The sequence below is a fragment of the Ogataea angusta genome, assembly GCF_019207475.1.
Source record: "Ogataea angusta isolate 61-244 chromosome Unknown 61-244_NODE_8_length_553539_cov_90.782090, whole genome shotgun sequence".
Taxonomy (NCBI): Eukaryota; Fungi; Ascomycota; class Pichiomycetes; order Pichiales; family Pichiaceae; genus Ogataea; species Ogataea angusta.
Window position 1 is genome coordinate 378,120 of NW_025065222.1, and position 17,902 is coordinate 396,021.

Sequence of the window (17,902 nt, forward strand, 5' to 3'; positions counted from 1 at the left end):
CTGGGTATTTTTTTTATTTACCAAACAAATCTATCAGTCTTCGTTCATGTTCAGTTTCAACCTTGAAAGATTGAGGAGTTCCACACCGGCAAATTCCAGCCAGCCGGTACATACAGTGAGACTGATAGAAATTGTGCACACAGACTCATTTGTTATCTCGAAGTACCCTTGTGAGCTTCCCCAACTCAAAAATGACGAAACCATATGCTATGGATCCCTCGATTCTGCAACTGAGAAAGCTGTTTTGGTGACGAGCGAGAGAATACTCATCTATAACTACAAATCAGGAGATATCCACCCGGTATTCTTTGAGTTCAACTACGAGAAGAACGAGCAAGGTATTCTGCCCCAAGTCAAACTCATCCCCAACTCGACTAATAACGACACTAGTGTCGTCATAGTGGATACTGTTACAGGGGAGATCAGATATGTGGAGTCATTGAGTCTGGCACCATCTCTCGATATCTTTGATGGTGTTTTAACAACCACCGTCAAACTTTCAGGAAATGAAATTGTGACGATTGTTGAATACTTTACCGGAATTGGCTTAGTCATTGCTACCAGCAATAGGCGCGTGCTGACATTGTCTGTGAATGATCACCTTGGGAAAACAAATTTTGTTGTCAACGAAGTCTATGCGCCAAAGTCATTGATGAATATATTTCTTGGACTGACCTCGCATATCGGTGCGGGCTACGAAAATGCAAACAAAGTAATAGCTATCAAGTGTACTAATAGGAATACAGTCACAAGTCAATTGTGCATTCAAGAGGAAGACGGAAAACTGATCATTGCAGATTGGGTGAATGGGTCAATTAACATCAGCTCACAATATAACCTTAAAGCACTCCTGGCCGAACAAATACTGGACTCTGACAATCTCAAAATAAAGGACATTGCACTGATGGGAAACAATGACTATATTGTCCTCACATCTTGTGAAGGAAGAACTGGAAACAAATTACAATTATCCATGGTGCACATAGAAAATAATCCTTCTGTGATTCATATTCATGAGATAACTAGCATCACCACAACAGATAATTTTCCAAAGTTGTCTGCGACAAACAAAATTGCAAGTATAATTACTGATTCTTCCATCATCATGACAGATATGGGCTCTGGCTTGAGTGAAAGGTGGGAAGATTTTATCAATTTCAACAAAGATGTTGCACTTTACGGACATGACACTGACGAACATGATCACATAGTTGTCTTGACTGAGGAGGGTATTTTTCAAATCAAACTTGAGAAGACAGTCGATAGGTTTGCCAGTGTTGCTTTTTTGAAAAATCATATAAGACAGGCGTTGCAATACAGCAGTAGCCTGAAACTGCTCGATTTCAACCTCACAAACTTGAAGTTGGCTGTCAGCAACGAGGATATTGAGAATGCAGTCTTGGGTATTGCTCAAGAGATAATATCAAACAAGTTCAAGGATCTAGCCGATTTCACATATTTGCAGGTGAACCTTCACAAAAGAGGCGATCGTTTAAAGAAGCTTGGCCATTTTTGCAACGAAAATTTTGACTTGCAAGAGGCTACATGGATTCAGCTCATGAGACATGTTGAGGAAGTCGAGCTCTCGAGCAAACTTTACGAAAAGCTTAGCAATATCGAGCCATTGAGATTGATCGCGGAAAAGCTCGTCAGAAAAAAGATGGAGTACAAAAGCCTTGATGAATATTTCAGCGACCAGACTTCGTCAATAATCGGCTTTTTAGGACTCCTGGTAACAAACACGGATCTTGAAGATCCTGGAGACTTGTTACTTTTTGGTGAAATGCTTGCCAATGTGCTCAAAGAAGGTTATTTGGAAGCTGAAATCAATGAAAACCGATCCTCCAACATTTTCCTAGGAGCAAGGGAGTTTTTGTCGAGCGTGAATGAGATGTTGAAAAATATCACCATTACCTACGCCGAAACCTTGGAAGCTGTTGAAGAGAGCGAGCTGAAGACACGCGTGAGCAAAACAGTTTTGACTCTAGCATATTTCCTTTATTATACCGAGATCACCGTGCACGGGGAACTTTTGGCCAAAAATAGAGAAGGATGGATCAGATTGTTTGTTGTTCTAGGGCAGCAACAAGAAATAATACAGCTCGCAGAAAAGAACAACGATTTGGAAAGCTTATGCGAAATTCTTGACTCCGAGAGAGAGCATGCTCCAGAAGGGGATGCTTTGATTACACTCAAGTTTGAGGAGTGTTTTCAGCGTTACGGATACAGTTTTGCAGAAGTGCTTTTTAAATTATACGCTAGAACCAAAAAGATTCGTTTGATCCTCAACTACCTCTCTCGTTATCCAGATTATGTGCGAAAGTTTCTGAACTCAAACATTGATAACTACAAATTTGCGTGGATACTCGACGTGGAAAACGACGAGTATTTCAAGGCAGCAGAAAAGCTGATTGCATATGTTTCCACTGCAAAGTCAGAGGAGATTGAAAAGAAGAAGTTTGAGCTGAATATTGCCAAGCTTTCTCTAATATCGCTAAATGAGGACCATGACAATCTGCTGGACGAGATAGAAATACACTTGCAAATGATTGAGCTTCAATCAAATTATGCGAGACTGATTGATTCCAAAACTAAAGACAGATTTATACAAGACTCAAGATATTTGGTCGATAACAAGTTTACGCGTTTTGAAAATCAAATTGGCGATATCGTGACAAAATTGGATCGGCATCAACAGCTGGGATTGTTTGAGATGGTCCAGTTACTAACACTAGTGACATTCGATGAGTTCAATCACAACAATTTCGCCAACTTGTTCAAGTTGTTGAGTGTTATCAAACACTCGAATCCATCGAGAGTGCTAAGCAGTCTGAGTGGATATTCGCATTATCACGAGATTCTAGAAACCTTGGTATGGAAAAGGTTGTTTTTGACAACGGATTGGGATGGGCTCTTTAATGGGTCTGACGTGCATACTGATGAGTACTTCAAAATGATGACCGGGTTATCGACGATCAAAATGGAACCTCCCTCTAAGGTCCAAGATCTGATGATAGATCCGGACGATATTAGTTACCTAGAAGCTGATGAAGACCTCCGTGATGATCTGTTGAAGGAGAACCATTTGTTGTTGGAATTGAACAATAAGCTTAATCTAGAACAATGGTTAAATAGATCGAATTGAGTTAATTTTTGGTGATGATTTTTTGACTCTCATCTATTTTGCATCTCACAAGGCGCTCTGTCATTGGTCTCTCTGTTTCATAGTCCTCTTCCTTGTAGTTCGACAACGAGTTAGAGGCCAGGCTCACTGCTCTGATGATTCTCATCCAATTTTGTGTCACGGTTTCAATGCTTCCTGCTTCTTCACCCAGAAGCTCTATTTGGCCAGCGAACTCTTCAAGTGAGACATTCAGGTGTTTCGTCAAGTCTCTTATCTGCTGAAGGCTTTCGAGTTCTTTGAGTTTCTGTTGCACTTTCACGTTTAGGGAATCCATCTTCATATGATAATAAGAACGCGCGACCCATGTTTTTTTTTTTACGGAGTTTCGATGCGGTCGATCGACGGAGCCTAGTGCATATAAAAGACCACTGCTATGGTCATTATTACTCGAACGGGGTTTTTGTGTAAATATCAATCTTACACGCTGGTCCATAATTGAAGCTTGGTATGCGAATTATCAATTTCGGTACTTCGCTTATATCACGAGGAAACGCCTCCTTTTTAGCCCCAAGTTGAAGACAAGTACGAGCTTATCTGAATATCATATGTCGCAGCCGTCGACCAAAAGAAATCACCGCCCGAGACCGTGCGACGCGTGCGCCATCCGCCGTGTGAGATGTGATATCGATTCTTGCCCCAGGGAGATTTGCTCGAACTGTCTCACTCACAACGTACCTTGCACTAACCTCCGCGTGAGGCACAAATCTGGTCCAAAGAAATACACTAGATCAAATAAGAGTACAGAGGATCCAAATTACGGCACTTTTATCCAGTCTAGACTACCTGCTCATGTGTGCGCATTTTCATTGAAGCAAATCATTCCCTATCTCGAAATATATTATTCGAATTTCTATGACATCTGGCCGGTGGTATCAATTCAAAGTACAGTTTCTATGTTGACGCGAGCAAGTCCCTTAGAGAATGTGGAGCAGGTGTTTCAACTGGCAAATGTTTTGGATGACTTTCGTATTACCATCGCCGAGGACAACGCTCAAGAGTATGCTCTCTGTTGCGCATTGTGCGCAACGATAGCACAGTATCACAGTTTTGTTACATACACTCCAGCCAAAAGTGATCGCAAAAGTGCTGGCTTATACGCTCAAGAGGCAAGAAGAATAGTATATGAGTACAGATTGAAAAGCAGGCCAAATATTGATCTCCTTCTCACATCCTTTTTCCTACATAAGTTTTATGCTATTGCGCCTGGCCAACAGCACAAAGGTCTTATCTACCTCCGTGAAGCCGTATCTCTTGCGGACGTTTTGAGAATGCATGAACCCCAGTCACTGCTTCATCTTTCACCCTTTGAGGCTCATAGACAGAAAAAAATCTACTACCTGCTCGTCGTCACGGAAAGATATGTCAGCTTCAAAACTAATTTGCCCGTTCTTCTCGAGCCTTCAATTCCACTCCCTGAGGCAGATTTCGAAAGATCCTCAAACTCACTTTACGGGTTCACCACTCTCTGTGGGATTTTCAGCGCAACAGATAAGCAATTCTACGTCGAACTTCATACCAAGGTGCTTGAGACAGGGCGCACTCACAACATGTTCCAAATTCCGGTAACCAACTTATTTCAGGAGTTCACCTTAAACGGGTCCACGGAACAGAAAAGACTATGGCTTCTTGAGCTACAACAGAAGCTCCAGATTAGAATTGATATGGATCGAATTGCAACAAGTGCCCAGAAAGTGAATGTTACCGTTTCAAAAGCTTGGCTCCAGTCTCTGGGCTGGTTGATAGCGTCTGCAAATTTTTTAGTTAGCTTTGATGAGAACCTTCCAGTTGAACACGAATGTTTCAGTGTCCGCTTTCCTTTGAAAGTCGCAAATGAGCTACTCGCCAGTCTGCAGAATCTCCCTGATCATGCCTTCAGGTGCAACGGACCCGATATATCAATGAAACTACTGGAGATAGCAGACTCTCTTTACATTCTAATTAAAAGCTATGTTGACCCGGAAACCTCAGAGCTAGCCTACGAACGGATGGCTACTGTATTTGATATGGTGCTGAAGTACAAAGCTGGATTAGATTTGCCTCGAGCCCTTTTCACGAAAATATCTAAGTTTCTTGAATATTGGAAAATGAATGGCTTACAAGAAGCAGGTCACAATGTTCCTTCTGAATTTTCCAGTTGTGAACCTTCATTGACAAGCTCAGGGTCACTCGTACGATGCAATACAAGACAAGACAGTGCCATTTTCAACAATTCTTTCTCCGGATCAAGAGCCAGTCTGCAGCCTAGGCAGACATACGGTATCCGACTGGATGTTTCTTCCTCGTTATTTGCATCTTTGGAAAGAGTATCATCTGGTCAATTCAATCCCCTGACGGCGCATAATGAACTCGCGCCACCAAAGGGCGTGACTTCGTTTTTCCTCGGACAGCCAGAGCCTGATGTTTCCCCATACTACACACCTGGAGCGCCTTAGTAGACACAAATAAGCACTTTTAATGATTAGATGACTTCCTGTTATGAAGATGTTTGTAGCTAATTGCGAACCGCACCGAACGCCTGAGCAGGAAATACTCACTCACCTTGGAAACTCGAACTCGCTCAGAAGAGGTGTCAGACTTAAGTTCTCGGGAATGGGGGCAACGTTTTCAGGCGCATGGTCATTTGCAGTTTCCTCATAATCTACGGACTCTATTCTTGGGCATGAAGTGTCCCAGCCAATTCGATAAAATCCAAACCTACGGGCTTCCAAAGTTTCAGTGATAGGGTGTATAAGAGGCCCTAGCGAGCTGTTGGAGTTCTGCCGCATGATAATTCCGTGGATGTATGCAAGCTCGTCTAACGCTAGAGCTGTTTCGGGCGATCGAGGAGCCAATCGGATGAAGGTTTGCAAGGCGTTGGCGACCTCACTTAGTTTCACGATGACACCACTACCGTTCGTCTCAAATGCCTCGTACGGCATGTCTTTAGTCTGTATCAGAAAGTCTTTTGCGATATGAGTAGGATACCTCGGGTCGAAGAAATTCGCTTGATCAGTCGTTTGCATAAGAAGAAGTCGATCTTTAGCCATCAGCCAGGCAATTGATTGCAGCCATGTTCGTGAAATTAATATGTTGACCTTTTGAGACTGGTTGCGCACTTGAACGACGGACCTGGAGAGCTTGGTTTGCACGTCTTGAATCCACTCGTTTTTGAACAGCAGGTCAAAACTCTCGCTGAGAGGATCGAGGGTAGTAGTCGTGCCACGGAGCGAGTACTTGTTAAAGAAAGCGCAATCAGGAACACTGAACACTTGGGCAAGTTCAATGAATCCAGATAAAAGATCCGGGGCTTCATCGTCTTCCAAACTTGGAAGGGGCATTGTCGGCTCCAAAATCACTGGAAGTTGTTTCTTGAACGAAACATACCTCTCCGTGATGAGAAGCAAGTAGTAGATTTTTTTGAATCTGTGGGAGGTGTCTTTTGGCGATTCTCCCAAAACCTCACTATCTCGAAGGTGAAGCATTTGTGCGCAGCTGATTGCCTGTCGGAGATAGACCAGCTCCTGCAGGTTGTCCTCATCAAGAGATGAAAAGTATATATGCAAGAAAAAGCTAGTAAGCACCTGATCTTCCGTGAGTATACCGTCAAGGTCAAACATGTATATAGCTCTCTCTGCCTCTCTAACATAAATTTCTGGCGGAGGGCAGCTTTTGAGCCCTAAATGAGCCATTGTATCAAACTCTTCCTGGGACCAGAAGGTGGTATGTCTTGCAATAACTGCGCACAAGGCACATGATAGAGCATACAACGACGCGTTGTTAGCGTTCAATATGAAAAATGCCGTATCGTTTATGTGGACTGCGCTTTCGTTGAGAAGATTCAGGCAGTCATCTACCGACAAGACCGGCCAGAGCGCATAGTATCGGGATTTGTAGATTCTGAGGTATGGCCGAATCTCACTTAGCGAAATTGAGCTCTTCTCACAGGTGGCAGGGTTGATAAGATCAGATCTGTAATCCGCCGGAGTAGCTAATCGGAAATTGCTGAACGCGCCACTTCCTTCTACGAGGCTTTTGATAGCCTGTTCGGTTTTTTTGTGAATTTTTCTGGGTCCAGACCTCTGTTTGACTCTGACGTTTGTACACTCAATTCCATGAACTAGACAATTAGTGCACCTTCGATCAACCTTGAACTCAACATCGCAACGCACTCTTTTATGTGCGCATGCATCACAAGGCCTGGTATATGGCCTTTTGAAATGGGACTTTTGGCCAATTGTATGGTTTTTGGCACCGGTACTGACAGGCATGAAAACTATCCCCAGAAAATATATTTCTCAAAATTATTGCACATTTATTTGTGTTTAGTTTGTGGGGAAATCGCCCCAAATCTTATTGTCCCCAAAAATAAAATGCTCAGGAAAACAAATATTTTGAGCCCTTGAATGCAACGAGGCCAAGTACAATTTTAATAGGATATTCGAGAGAGCATATTCAAATGTAAAATAAAAACATCGCAGAACTGAAACTATACATTTAAAGCACTTAAACCTTAGCCGTGGCCGCACCGGCATCCAGGTCACCATCAACAACCTGTATGATATCCTCATTATTCATTTTTTTCAACATTTCCTCAGGGTTGAAAGTTTCCACCTGAGTGGACTTGAATTTACGGGCACTGGTGCCGTTCTTGAACAAGATATCCAGCTCAGCATACGTTCTTCCTTTTGTTTCTGGGAACTCGAACCAGATGTAAACCAGTGAGCAAAGAGACAAACCTGCCCATAACAGGGCCGCTTTTGCTTTCCAGTTCCAAGCGGTCGGATTGAGCATGTAAGGAGTGACAATGGAGAGCGGGATTTGAGACAGGTTGTACCAGTTTCTAGCAAGAGCGACTGTCTTGGCACGCACCGTCGATGAAGGGATTTCTGCAACGATACAGTAGGTAATAGGACCGATGGATGAGTCGTAGACGAAAGTGAAGACAAGGAGCAACGAACCAATTGCCCAAGACGCACTGCTCGACGACGCGAAGCCCAAACCTCCGACAATGATCAAGATGCACGTGTTAATGCTGAGACCCAGGAAGTATATGTCAAAGCGGCCCATTTTTTGCGACAGCAGCCACGAAGCAATCGTTCCAATAAGACCCAGTGCATACTGGATGATGGAGAAAGTGAAAGACATACCACTATCAAGTCCTGCCTGGAGGTAGAAGTAGGTCGAATAGCCCATCAAGACCGATCCCGTGATATTCTGGATGAGCCAGATCATGGCGGCAATTCTTGTTCTTCTGAAGTTACCGTGTCTGAAGCAGTCAAGGTACGAGACGTTGGACACGCGCGCAGTCTCTTCCTTGATGGTGAGTTGCATTTTGTTCAACATTGCCTCGGCTAGCGGAGCAACGTCGGGCACCTCTTTGTTTGGACTCAGCAGTCTCATGATGCTTTTCTTGGCTTCTGCGTCCCTATGCTTTTTGACCAGCCACCAGGGCGACTCTGGAGCCAGGTAGATTCCGATCATAATGGGCACCGGCCAGATCCACTGCACGGCGAAAGGAATCTTGTATGACCACTCGTTGGTCAGGGTCATGGTGCCTCTCAGCAAACAAGCAGCAATCAACTGTCCGATAACCCAGCAGGCGTTGACATAGGTGGTCAGGTAGATTCTCAGGACAACGGGACACACTTCCGAGGCGTATGACACGGTAAGAGTCTGGAACGCACCCCAGACAATACCACATAGCAGCTCGCCCGCAAGCAGCATTTGCACGTTGACCGCAAAGAAGAGAATAAAGATTAACCCAACAACAGCTGCCATAAACCATATCAACGTACGTCTGTATCCCCATTTCTCGGCAACAAGACCAGCAATGTACAGTCCAACAATCTCACCGACGTAGGTCGACATGGACAGCGACGTCTGCCACTTGGCAGGGACCTGGTACTCGTCAATGTCAGGGTAGTACTGGCCGTACTTTTTCGCGAAGGATTGCATCGAGTATAAGCTGTTCAGCAGCATGGTATCGTATCCTTCCATGATGATGGCTGTCGAAAGCACAATCGACCAACACGCGGCTTTCGGAAAAGTTTTCAGACCCTCCTTGAGCGACATGTGTTTTTCCTGGTGCTCGTTATTCTGGGCATTCGTCGAAATCTCCACGAATCTGGCAATGTAGTCGTTGAAAGCGCCGCTTCCGTCATCACTGTCAGATAAGGTGGTTATCTTCTTTGTGATGTCTGGAATGACTTCAACTTCCTCAGGCTTCTCGATGTTTTCGACGAACTCGGTCATGGTGGATACCTGAATGTCGAGAATGTATCAACTATATATAGTCTTCGTGCCACACAACTATGACGTGGGGAGACGCTTGCCCATTCTTAATCCGGCCCATTTTTGGCGCGTGATCGCGACCCAAGTTTGCTTCCAGAAACAGCTTAGAATGGTGCTTTTTTTCTTGGATGAATGCTCGCGAGTGCTCGTTTTGATTACCCCATCTGCATTATTGCAGCATGCAAGCACCATCGCAAATTACGCACGGAAAATTTCTGGACACAGCATGTAGCCCCGCGTTGTTGAGGAGGCGGTTTTAGTGTAAGACCACGAAGCTGTGTACTAAGCTGAACTGGGTTGGTTGCGAGCATTTGCGTTGGCCACGCCTCGGAGAAACAAGCTCTCGCAAATTCTCAGCTTTGTGCATGAGGTTTGAACCAACAGCACAATAGGACGTCCGCGGTCCATTGCTCCACGAAATATTTGTGAAATCTAAATTATGACGCATGGCTGAGAGATTCTGGCAGGTCGCATTTGCGGGGAATAATAATCGGGCAATTCTCCGGGGTCGGAATGGGGCTTGGAAAGAAGGTTCAACAGGGATCAATACAACTTGGCAATGCACGCCGCTGTCCGTGCAGTGTTCAGAGCCAGATCAGGTCGAGCTAGACGAAGAGCCCCGGCTAAACAAGAGCAGCGGCGTGTTGGACAAGCATTCACATTCCTCGGCAACTTGGACTACAGTTCCGTGTATGCGGATAGGGATATCTTCGGGAGTATCGCGCTGGAAAGCAGGCACTGTGCATTTGCGCGACATGTTAGCCTTGTATGTTCTACAGAGTCAGCCGTACCAGTGTACTGAAGAGTTTAGCAGCGTCGTAATAAGCACTTGGGCTATACAAGTCTACCTGAAACCCTCTAATGTTGGCTTCTCAAGCTTCCCTAGTGGCCTCCATGTGGTCGAAGTGACTCCGCAGTGGCTGGCGAGGGTGGGGGAAATTACGTCACTTCTATTCATGTACCCCAGACTCAATTGTTGGCAGTAATTTCAGCGAGAATTAAATGCGCAATTTAATTCTCGCTCAAATCAGTTAGGCCGTGATTTAATGCTCGCTGAAACAGGATCTTGCCTGGGGTACAGGTAACAATCAGATCACGATTATGGACGTGCATAGCAGGTGGAGCCCATGACGCAAACGGAAATCCTCTTTTTATTTTCGGGAAGCTGGGAGGGTGCAGAACTTCGCGCTCGCAACAGTGAAGAGAATGTCTTTAGCTAGTTCAAGCCATATAAAGACCCTCCGCCTCCACAATTTTTTTATCTTATCCCTCTTGACAATATAAATTCTTTATGACTATCGATGCTCAAGAACCTTGGTGGAAATCCGCCGTTATATACCAAGTCTGGCCTGCTTCCTTCAAAGACTCCAATGGAGACGGTATTGGAGACTTGAACGGAATCACTTCCGAGCTCGACCATATCAAGTCTCTTGGTACTGATGTGGTTTGGCTTTCGCCTCACTATGCTTCGCCATTGGATGATATGGGATATGATATCTCTGATTACAATGCCATCAACCCTCAATTTGGCACTATGGAGGATATGGACAGACTGCTTGCCGAGATCAAGAAGAGAGACATGAGATTGATTTTGGACCTCGTTATCAATCACACCTCGTCTGAGCACGCTTGGTTCAAGGAGTCTAGATCTAGCAGAGACAACCCAAAGAGAGACTGGTACATTTGGAAGGACAATACCAACAACTGGCTTTCCTTCTTTTCTGGTTCTGCATGGGCTTACGACGAAAAGACCAAGCAATACTACCTTCGCCTGTTTGCCGAAACCCAGCCTGATTTGAACTGGGAGAACCCAGAGACTCGCGAAGCCATTTACAAGTCAGCTCTTGAGTTCTGGTACGAGAAGGGCGTTTCCGGTTTCAGAATCGACACAGCTGGCCTCTACTCGAAAGTCCAGACTTTTGAGGATGCGCCAATCACCTTCCCGGGTGAGAAATACCAGCCGGCTGGTCCACTTATCAACTCTGGTCCACGTATTCACGAGTTCCACAAAGAAATGTACGAGAAAGTGACTTCTAAATATGATGCCATGACGGTGGGTGAAGTTGGTCACTGCTCCAAGGCGGACGCTCTCAAGTACGTGTCTGCCAAAGAGAAGGAGATGAACATGATGTTTTTGTTTGACACCGTTGATGTTGGATCCGACAAAAGCGACCGTTTCAGATACAAGGGTTTCAACCTGACCGACTTTAAGGACGCCATCATCAACCAGTCGGAGTTTATCTTTGATGACGAGACCGGTGAACTAAATGACGCATGGTCCACTGTTTTCATCGAGAACCACGACCAACCACGCTGCGTCACAAGATTCGGAAACACCTCCAACAAACTGTTTTGGAGCAGGTCTGCAAAGATGCTGGCACTGTTGCAGACAACCCTGACCGGCACCCTGTTTGTGTACCAGGGTCAAGAGATCGGTATGACTAACGTTCCACAAAAATGGGATATCTCAGAGTATTTGGATATCAACACCATTAACTACTGGAACGCGTTTAATGAGACTGAACACTCAGATGAGGAGAAGGCCGAGCTGCTCAAGATCATAAATTTGCTGGCTAGAGACAATGCCAGAACTCCAGTTCAATGGGACTCCTCTGAGTACGGTGGTTTCGGTGGCAAGCCTTGGATGAGAATCAACGACAACTACAAAGACATCAATGTTGCGTCGCAAAAGAACGATCCTGACTCCGTGCTAAACTTCTACAGAAATGCTATCAAGACCAGAAAACTTTATCCTGAGACGCTGACTTTTGGCCGTTTCGAGGTGCAAGACTACAATAACCAGGAGGTATTCTATTACACCAAGACCAGCAACAAGGGCCAAAATAAGATGGCTGTTGTTTTGAACTTCACTGATAGAGAGGTCGAGTACCCAATACCTCAAGGAAAGCTGCTCCTGTCTAATATTTCTAACAACATCGCGGGCAAGCTGCAACCATACGAAGGTAGGTTGATCGAGGTCAGTTAGAGTTTAGAGCCTAGTAACGGTATATATTTGAATGTTCTTTTTGTTTTACGAGAAAGTGAGTGGTTTGCGGAGCCAGGTGGGCATAGAGCGTATTAAATCTTATCATCTTACAAAATATTGATTGTGTTATGGTCGCGACACGGTCGATCGACCTGCAACGAAACGTAAATAAAAAAATAAACCTCGCCAACCGTTTTGCTAAGATGGCTCGTTTAGCTAATAATCCGGCAGTATCCCGAGATCTTTCTGGGAATACGAAGCCAGCAACGCGTGCAACCCCAGAAGTCTCATCCAACTTCATTGAACTGGATTTTGTGAAAAGGCGCTTCCTTCAACAGAATAAGGTGTTAGCCACCAAGAATTCAGAACTCATGGCGAGAATCAGTAATTTGGAGGCCCAGCTGGCATCTGCACAAAGCGACAACCTCTCCTTACGAAATGCTGAGGTTAAGCTAAGGGATAATTTTGGGAAGAATCTGGACTCGCTGGAAATAGACGTCATAGAAAAGTTTGAAGGCATACTTTCACAGATCAATCGAATGCGCCGCGAATTATCTGTCAGTGAAACCATAGCTGAAAGCCGACTAAGAGAATTGAAAGAAGCAAAGATACAGGAAATTAGAAATCGAGAACAGCAAAACACAGAACGTTGGAAACGAAGGAGAAGAAGCCTTTCGATACGAGCAGAAACCGTCGATCCGCAAACGCCTGTCGTGATCCCAACTCCTGAACCTGAGCGTCCAGTAGTTAATGACCTTTGCACACCAGCTACTGTGGAAGCCGACCAAGTTGCGCAAAATGAGATCGCTCAAAAAACGTCCGAACCTGCAGATGTCCAAGAAGTTCCGCATGAAGAGATGTCATACCGTCCAAACTTAGACCCTAATGTCTCTCCAGAGCTTTTGGCAACACCACCACAATCGAAAGGAAAAGAATCGAAAGCCATCGAGGTTCAGAGCTCGTCTCCAGAACAACTCTTGAAACCAAAACGCCCAGTTGTTTTCCAAGACAACGTCGACCCACTCTCTATGCCTACTCGTGCAGACAAGCGCAAGTCCTTTTCGCCTCACCACTCAATTCGCAAGCTACGAAGGAAATCTATTATCGGAGAATCCTCAGACATCAAATCACGGCGTGCCACCATCATAGGAGTCAGAAGAAGCCGCAAAACGCAAAGAGAGCCATTGTCGCAAATGGATTCGAATGTTCCCGCTCAACCACTGAATCGGGACGAAACTCCAACAGATTCGGTTTTCGAGTTCATGGAGACCACTGTTAATGCCGACCAGGAGAATTTGAATCGACAGCGTAGAAAAAGCATGCATTTCCGTCGCACAGCTAGAGGTATAGAAGAAATTAATTAATGCGCTACACACTCATCTGCATCCTGATTGGCCCATATGGATTGTAGTCTTCCACATCAAAGTCTTCAAATCTGAAATCATCGATGGAGGCGACTTTTCTATTGATTTTCAGCGTTGGAAATTCACGTGGAGTCCGCTTGAGCTGCTCCTTGAGGGCATCGACGTGATCGCAATAAACGTGCGAGTCGCCCATGGTGTGAATGAACTCGCCCGGCTCCATATCCACGACGTGTGCAATCATATGCGTCAAAAGAGCATAGGAGGCTATATTAAAGGGCACGCCAAGGCCCATGTCACAGGACCGCTGGTACATTATGCAGCTAAGCTGCGGTTTGGCATCCTTGGGAAAACTAACATAAAATTGGCAGAAAACATGGCATGGTGGCAGGGCCATGTCTTTGAAAGCCGGAGGATTCCATGCGCTCAGAATGATTCGTCTATCGTAAGGGTTGGTTCTGAGAGTATCGATGATTTTTGCTAGCTGATCGTAGCCTTTGCCTGTGTAGTCAGTGTCGCAGTCGACATATTCCGCACCGAAATGTCTCCATTGGAAGCCGTAAACTGGACCGAGATCTCCTTCCCGTCTGTGTGTCAGGCCGAGCGAGTCAAGATACTCTCTAGATCCATTTCCTTCCCATATTTTGACACCTTTCTCAGTCAATTTCTTGGCATCTGTCTCACCAGCAATAAACCAGAGGAGTTCGTGAAGAATACCTTTGAAAAACACCTTTTTGGTTGTCAATAGGGGAAATTTATTGTCTTTCAGTGAAAAACGCAGCTGCGGAGGAGCAAACACAGAGTAAGTACCTGTTCCAGTACGATCCGGACGGTGCTCTCCTTCGCTGATGATGCGCTGGCACAGATCAAGGTACGCCTGCTCTTCGGTATTTGTCATGAGAAGACTGAAAATAAAACGTTAAGATTTCGCGTTAAACGCGTCGCAGCATCTCTGCACCAGACAGACGAGGGAGCGGGCACTAGGTATTTTTTTTTCTAAAACCTAGGTACGCACCCCTGCACCAGCTGCCAACCTAACGGGTCGCATACAGCTTGACTTTTATACCGGCTTCTATTGGCTATTTAAAATTTTTTCGACTTGGTAGGTGCACAATTGTTTACTGGCCTTGGTGCGAGAGTGGCCGTGGTGAGAAAATTCCTGAGCGGTGGTTGGCCGGAAACCTCAAACTTTTTTGCAAAATATCTTTTGTCATTCAGACACTTGATAGAGCTTTAAGATGTATTCCCAACTTGGATCTTCGTTGAGGCGACCATTGAGACTCAGAGCCTTCTCTACCGCAAAGACTCCGGTGTCTTCCAGCACCAAGAGAGTAGTGCAGGGTGTCATTGCTACGGTCGGTCTCGCTTCTGGATATGTTCTTTACCAGGATTCCCAAACTGCTCAGGCCATGACTGCTGCCGAGCACGGTTTGCACGCTCCAGAATACGGATGGTCTCACGGCGGTATGTTCGATACGTTTGACCATGCCTCCATTAGAAGAGGGTTCCAAGTTTACAGAGAGGTTTGTGCAGCATGCCATTCCTTGGACAGAGTTGCTTGGAGAACGCTTGTTGGTGTTTCGCACACTCAGAACGAAGTCAGAGCCATGGCCGAAGAGTTCGAATACGACGATGAACCAGATGACCAAGGTAACCCAAGAAAGAGACCAGGTAAGCTTGCCGACTACATTCCGGGTCCTTATGCCAATGAACAGGCTGCCAGAGCTGCCAACCAGGGTGCCCTGCCTCCTGATCTCTCGCTGATTGTCAAGGCCAGACATGGTGGTTGTGATTACATTTTCTCGCTGTTGACTGGTTACCCAGATGAGCCACCAGCCGGCGTCCAGCTTCCTCCAGGTTCTAACTACAACCCATACTTCCCAGGTGGTTCTATTGCCATGGGTAGAGTTTTATTCGATGACCTTGTTGAGTACGAGGACGGCACTCCAGCTACCACTTCGCAGATGGCCAAGGATGTTACCACATTCTTGAACTGGGCCGCTGAGCCTGAACACGATGAGAGGAAGAGACTTGGTGTCAAGGCACTAATCATTGTCACCTCCCTCTACTTCCTGTCCATCTGGGTGAAGAAGTTCAAGTGGGCTCCAATCAAGCACAGAAAGATCACCTTCCATCCACCAAAGAAATAAACGTCAGCATTCAAAATTATAGACTAATGAGATTGTCCGTTCTGAAGAGCTTTGGTTCTTGATTGTCTATAACCTATGTATATCTATCTAAACTGACTATCTTGACCAGCGTCGATATTTCAAGTAGGTTATCGCGGAAACGAAGTACCTTTTTGCGTAGACTGCACCACTACAAAGCTTTCAGGCCACAATTGTGAGCATCTTGTCCAATTGCAAAGACATGGTGATCGACAAGAAGTGAATGGCAATAGGCAGCATTCTGCTCATCAGTTAAACCTGCCACCTTTGCTACATGGTGTAAGGAGGCATATGTACAATAATTTTTCCGAGGAAAAAAACATAAGGGACCATGACTGCTGATGTAAATGTCAGCACTGTCGTCAACGCCAATAATGCATTTATTTCTTTTCTGGACCACTTGCCGTGTGATATAGTGCGATCATTGTGGATCACGCAATCTTTGAGCTTGAAGAACGAGGAAATACGAAGTAAACTGGACTCACTTTTAAGGGATCAAAGACCAGGCAAGATCACAAAAGTAGAGACATTGCGAGAAATCGCGCACTTGAGAGGTCTACTTATACGCAACTCCAGGGAACTTGTTGCTGAGGCCGAACAGCTGTCACAGATCTTGGCCCACCATCAGAAGTTATCCTCCAACGAACTCCACCTCATGGACATTCTCAAGGATTCGAGAAACCAACAAAACACGCGAACCTGGGAAGACTTTACTCACTTCAAACGCAATTTCGTCTCTACCGTTCACGATGATTCTGATGCTGACGATGAGGATCCTCTGGCCCAGAAGCAAGAAATAGTCCTAAGCGCTGGAGATAGTAGGGTCAGGAAGACAATAAAAGAGAGAAAGGAAAGGAATGAGAAGATCGCGAATAATGAGAAGCCCACTCGCATTTCTATCAAGCTGGGATCAGAGTCGCCAGTTGCACCAACCCCATTGCCAGCCCCCGAAACACCGCCTCACGAGCAATATTGCATATGCCGTGGCCCGAGTATGGGTAAAATGATTGCATGCGACAACTCGTCGTGCCCGATAGAGTGGTTTCACTACAAATGTGTTGGATTATACGCAGATCCTGGTGATAAACGTTGGTTTTGCAGTCCTGACTGCGAACAGAAATTTAAGAATCGCATCGCAAGAAAGAGACGCAGACGCAAAGGCTACTAAAAATTCATAGATTATTATCTGTATATTAGAACGCAATGAAAACCGCCACTAAGTTCAGGCTACCGCGGTGTTCTTTGTTGACACTGGACGCTTATGATACCTTGTATACACCTCGGGAGCAAATTGCCATAGCTTACAATCGTATTGCAGGCGCAAACAACACAGACGCAGTCGTGGACCCTGGGGAATTTAAGCAAAAGTTTAAAAGCGCATTCAGGAGCGTGTGGCAGAAATATCCAAACTATGGCAAAGCAGTAGATATGCCGATAGACAATTTTTGGCATCATGTCTTATCTACGCTTTATGGGGGCGACTACGGCTTTATCAACGAGATAATCAGACATTTTGAGACGCGGGAAGCCTACAAAGTATTTGACGACGTCCAGCCTTTTCTAAACTCAATCAAGAACTCGAAAGTTAAAACATGTATTGCCTCTAATGCAGATCGGAGAATCGTGCGACTGATCATTGACGAGTTCGAGCTCGGTAATTTTCTCAAACCAGAGGATATCTTCCTTAGTTACGATCTAGGGGTATCCAAGCCTAACAGCAGATTTTTCAAACTAATATTGGAACACGTACAAAGAAGAAATCCTACAAATGTTGATGAAGCGTGGCATGTTGGCGAAGACGTGGACAATGATGTGAAGTGTGCACTTGAAGCCGGCATGGGCTCTATCTTGATCGACAGAGACCATACATCTGGCCTTCTTGGTGAAACCGAAACGGTGCGACAAATCGATCAGAAGTTTTATGTTGTTTCTT

General features: G+C 45.3%; 12 protein-coding genes across 12 annotated transcripts; 8 read left to right on the plus strand and 4 right to left on the minus strand.

Moving 5' to 3' along the window:
* Window positions 1-46: 46 nt before the first annotated feature.
* On the plus strand, window positions 47-3,145 carry KL928_004058 (uncharacterized protein; the record flags this gene model as incomplete). The annotated part of the gene is made up of 1 exon (XM_043204714.1): window positions 47-3,145. The coding sequence occupies one exon, from the start codon at window positions 47-49 to the stop codon at window positions 3,143-3,145; it is 3,099 nt and encodes a 1,032-aa protein (XP_043058752.1).
* Window position 3,146: 1 nt separating this feature from the next.
* KL928_004059 (uncharacterized protein) lies at window positions 3,147-3,617 on the minus strand (the record flags this gene model as incomplete). Its single annotated transcript, XM_043204715.1, has 1 exon — window positions 3,147-3,617. The coding sequence occupies one exon, from the start codon at window positions 3,615-3,617 to the stop codon at window positions 3,147-3,149; it is 471 nt and encodes a 156-aa protein (XP_043058753.1).
* A 112-nt stretch (window positions 3,618-3,729) lies between these two features.
* KL928_004060 (uncharacterized protein) lies at window positions 3,730-5,616 on the plus strand (the record flags this gene model as incomplete). The annotated part of the gene is made up of 1 exon (XM_043204717.1): window positions 3,730-5,616. One exon carries the CDS (start codon window positions 3,730-3,732, stop codon window positions 5,614-5,616), a length of 1,887 nt encoding a protein of 628 aa, XP_043058754.1.
* A 102-nt stretch (window positions 5,617-5,718) lies between these two features.
* KL928_004061 (uncharacterized protein) lies at window positions 5,719-7,431 on the minus strand (the record flags this gene model as incomplete). Its single annotated transcript, XM_043204718.1, has 1 exon — window positions 5,719-7,431. The coding sequence occupies one exon, from the start codon at window positions 7,429-7,431 to the stop codon at window positions 5,719-5,721; it is 1,713 nt and encodes a 570-aa protein (XP_043058755.1).
* Window positions 7,432-7,666: 235 nt separating this feature from the next.
* Window positions 7,667-9,415, minus strand: KL928_004062 (uncharacterized protein; the record flags this gene model as incomplete). Its single annotated transcript, XM_043204719.1, has 1 exon — window positions 7,667-9,415. The coding sequence occupies one exon, from the start codon at window positions 9,413-9,415 to the stop codon at window positions 7,667-7,669; it is 1,749 nt and encodes a 582-aa protein (XP_043058756.1).
* Window positions 9,416-9,900: 485 nt separating this feature from the next.
* On the plus strand, window positions 9,901-10,440 carry KL928_004063 (uncharacterized protein; the record flags this gene model as incomplete). Its single annotated transcript, XM_043204720.1, has 1 exon — window positions 9,901-10,440. The coding sequence occupies one exon, from the start codon at window positions 9,901-9,903 to the stop codon at window positions 10,438-10,440; it is 540 nt and encodes a 179-aa protein (XP_043058757.1).
* Window positions 10,441-10,745: 305 nt separating this feature from the next.
* Window positions 10,746-12,440, plus strand: KL928_004064 (uncharacterized protein; the record flags this gene model as incomplete). Its single annotated transcript, XM_043204721.1, has 1 exon — window positions 10,746-12,440. The coding sequence occupies one exon, from the start codon at window positions 10,746-10,748 to the stop codon at window positions 12,438-12,440; it is 1,695 nt and encodes a 564-aa protein (XP_043058758.1).
* A 203-nt stretch (window positions 12,441-12,643) lies between these two features.
* KL928_004065 (uncharacterized protein) lies at window positions 12,644-13,804 on the plus strand (the record flags this gene model as incomplete). The annotated part of the gene is made up of 1 exon (XM_043204722.1): window positions 12,644-13,804. The coding sequence occupies one exon, from the start codon at window positions 12,644-12,646 to the stop codon at window positions 13,802-13,804; it is 1,161 nt and encodes a 386-aa protein (XP_043058759.1).
* Window positions 13,805-13,808: 4 nt separating this feature from the next.
* KL928_004066 (uncharacterized protein) lies at window positions 13,809-14,699 on the minus strand (the record flags this gene model as incomplete). The annotated part of the gene is made up of 1 exon (XM_043204723.1): window positions 13,809-14,699. One exon carries the CDS (start codon window positions 14,697-14,699, stop codon window positions 13,809-13,811), a length of 891 nt encoding a protein of 296 aa, XP_043058760.1.
* A 340-nt stretch (window positions 14,700-15,039) lies between these two features.
* Window positions 15,040-15,951, plus strand: KL928_004067 (uncharacterized protein; the record flags this gene model as incomplete). The annotated part of the gene is made up of 1 exon (XM_043204724.1): window positions 15,040-15,951. The coding sequence occupies one exon, from the start codon at window positions 15,040-15,042 to the stop codon at window positions 15,949-15,951; it is 912 nt and encodes a 303-aa protein (XP_043058761.1).
* A 349-nt stretch (window positions 15,952-16,300) lies between these two features.
* On the plus strand, window positions 16,301-17,137 carry KL928_004068 (uncharacterized protein; the record flags this gene model as incomplete). The annotated part of the gene is made up of 1 exon (XM_043204725.1): window positions 16,301-17,137. The coding sequence occupies one exon, from the start codon at window positions 16,301-16,303 to the stop codon at window positions 17,135-17,137; it is 837 nt and encodes a 278-aa protein (XP_043058762.1).
* A 35-nt stretch (window positions 17,138-17,172) lies between these two features.
* KL928_004069 (uncharacterized protein) lies at window positions 17,173-17,855 on the plus strand (the record flags this gene model as incomplete). Its single annotated transcript, XM_043204726.1, has 2 exons — window positions 17,173-17,769; window positions 17,829-17,855. 2 exons carry the CDS (start codon window positions 17,173-17,175, stop codon window positions 17,853-17,855), a joined length of 624 nt encoding a protein of 207 aa, XP_043058763.1.
* Between the last annotated feature and the right edge of the window lie 47 nt (window positions 17,856-17,902).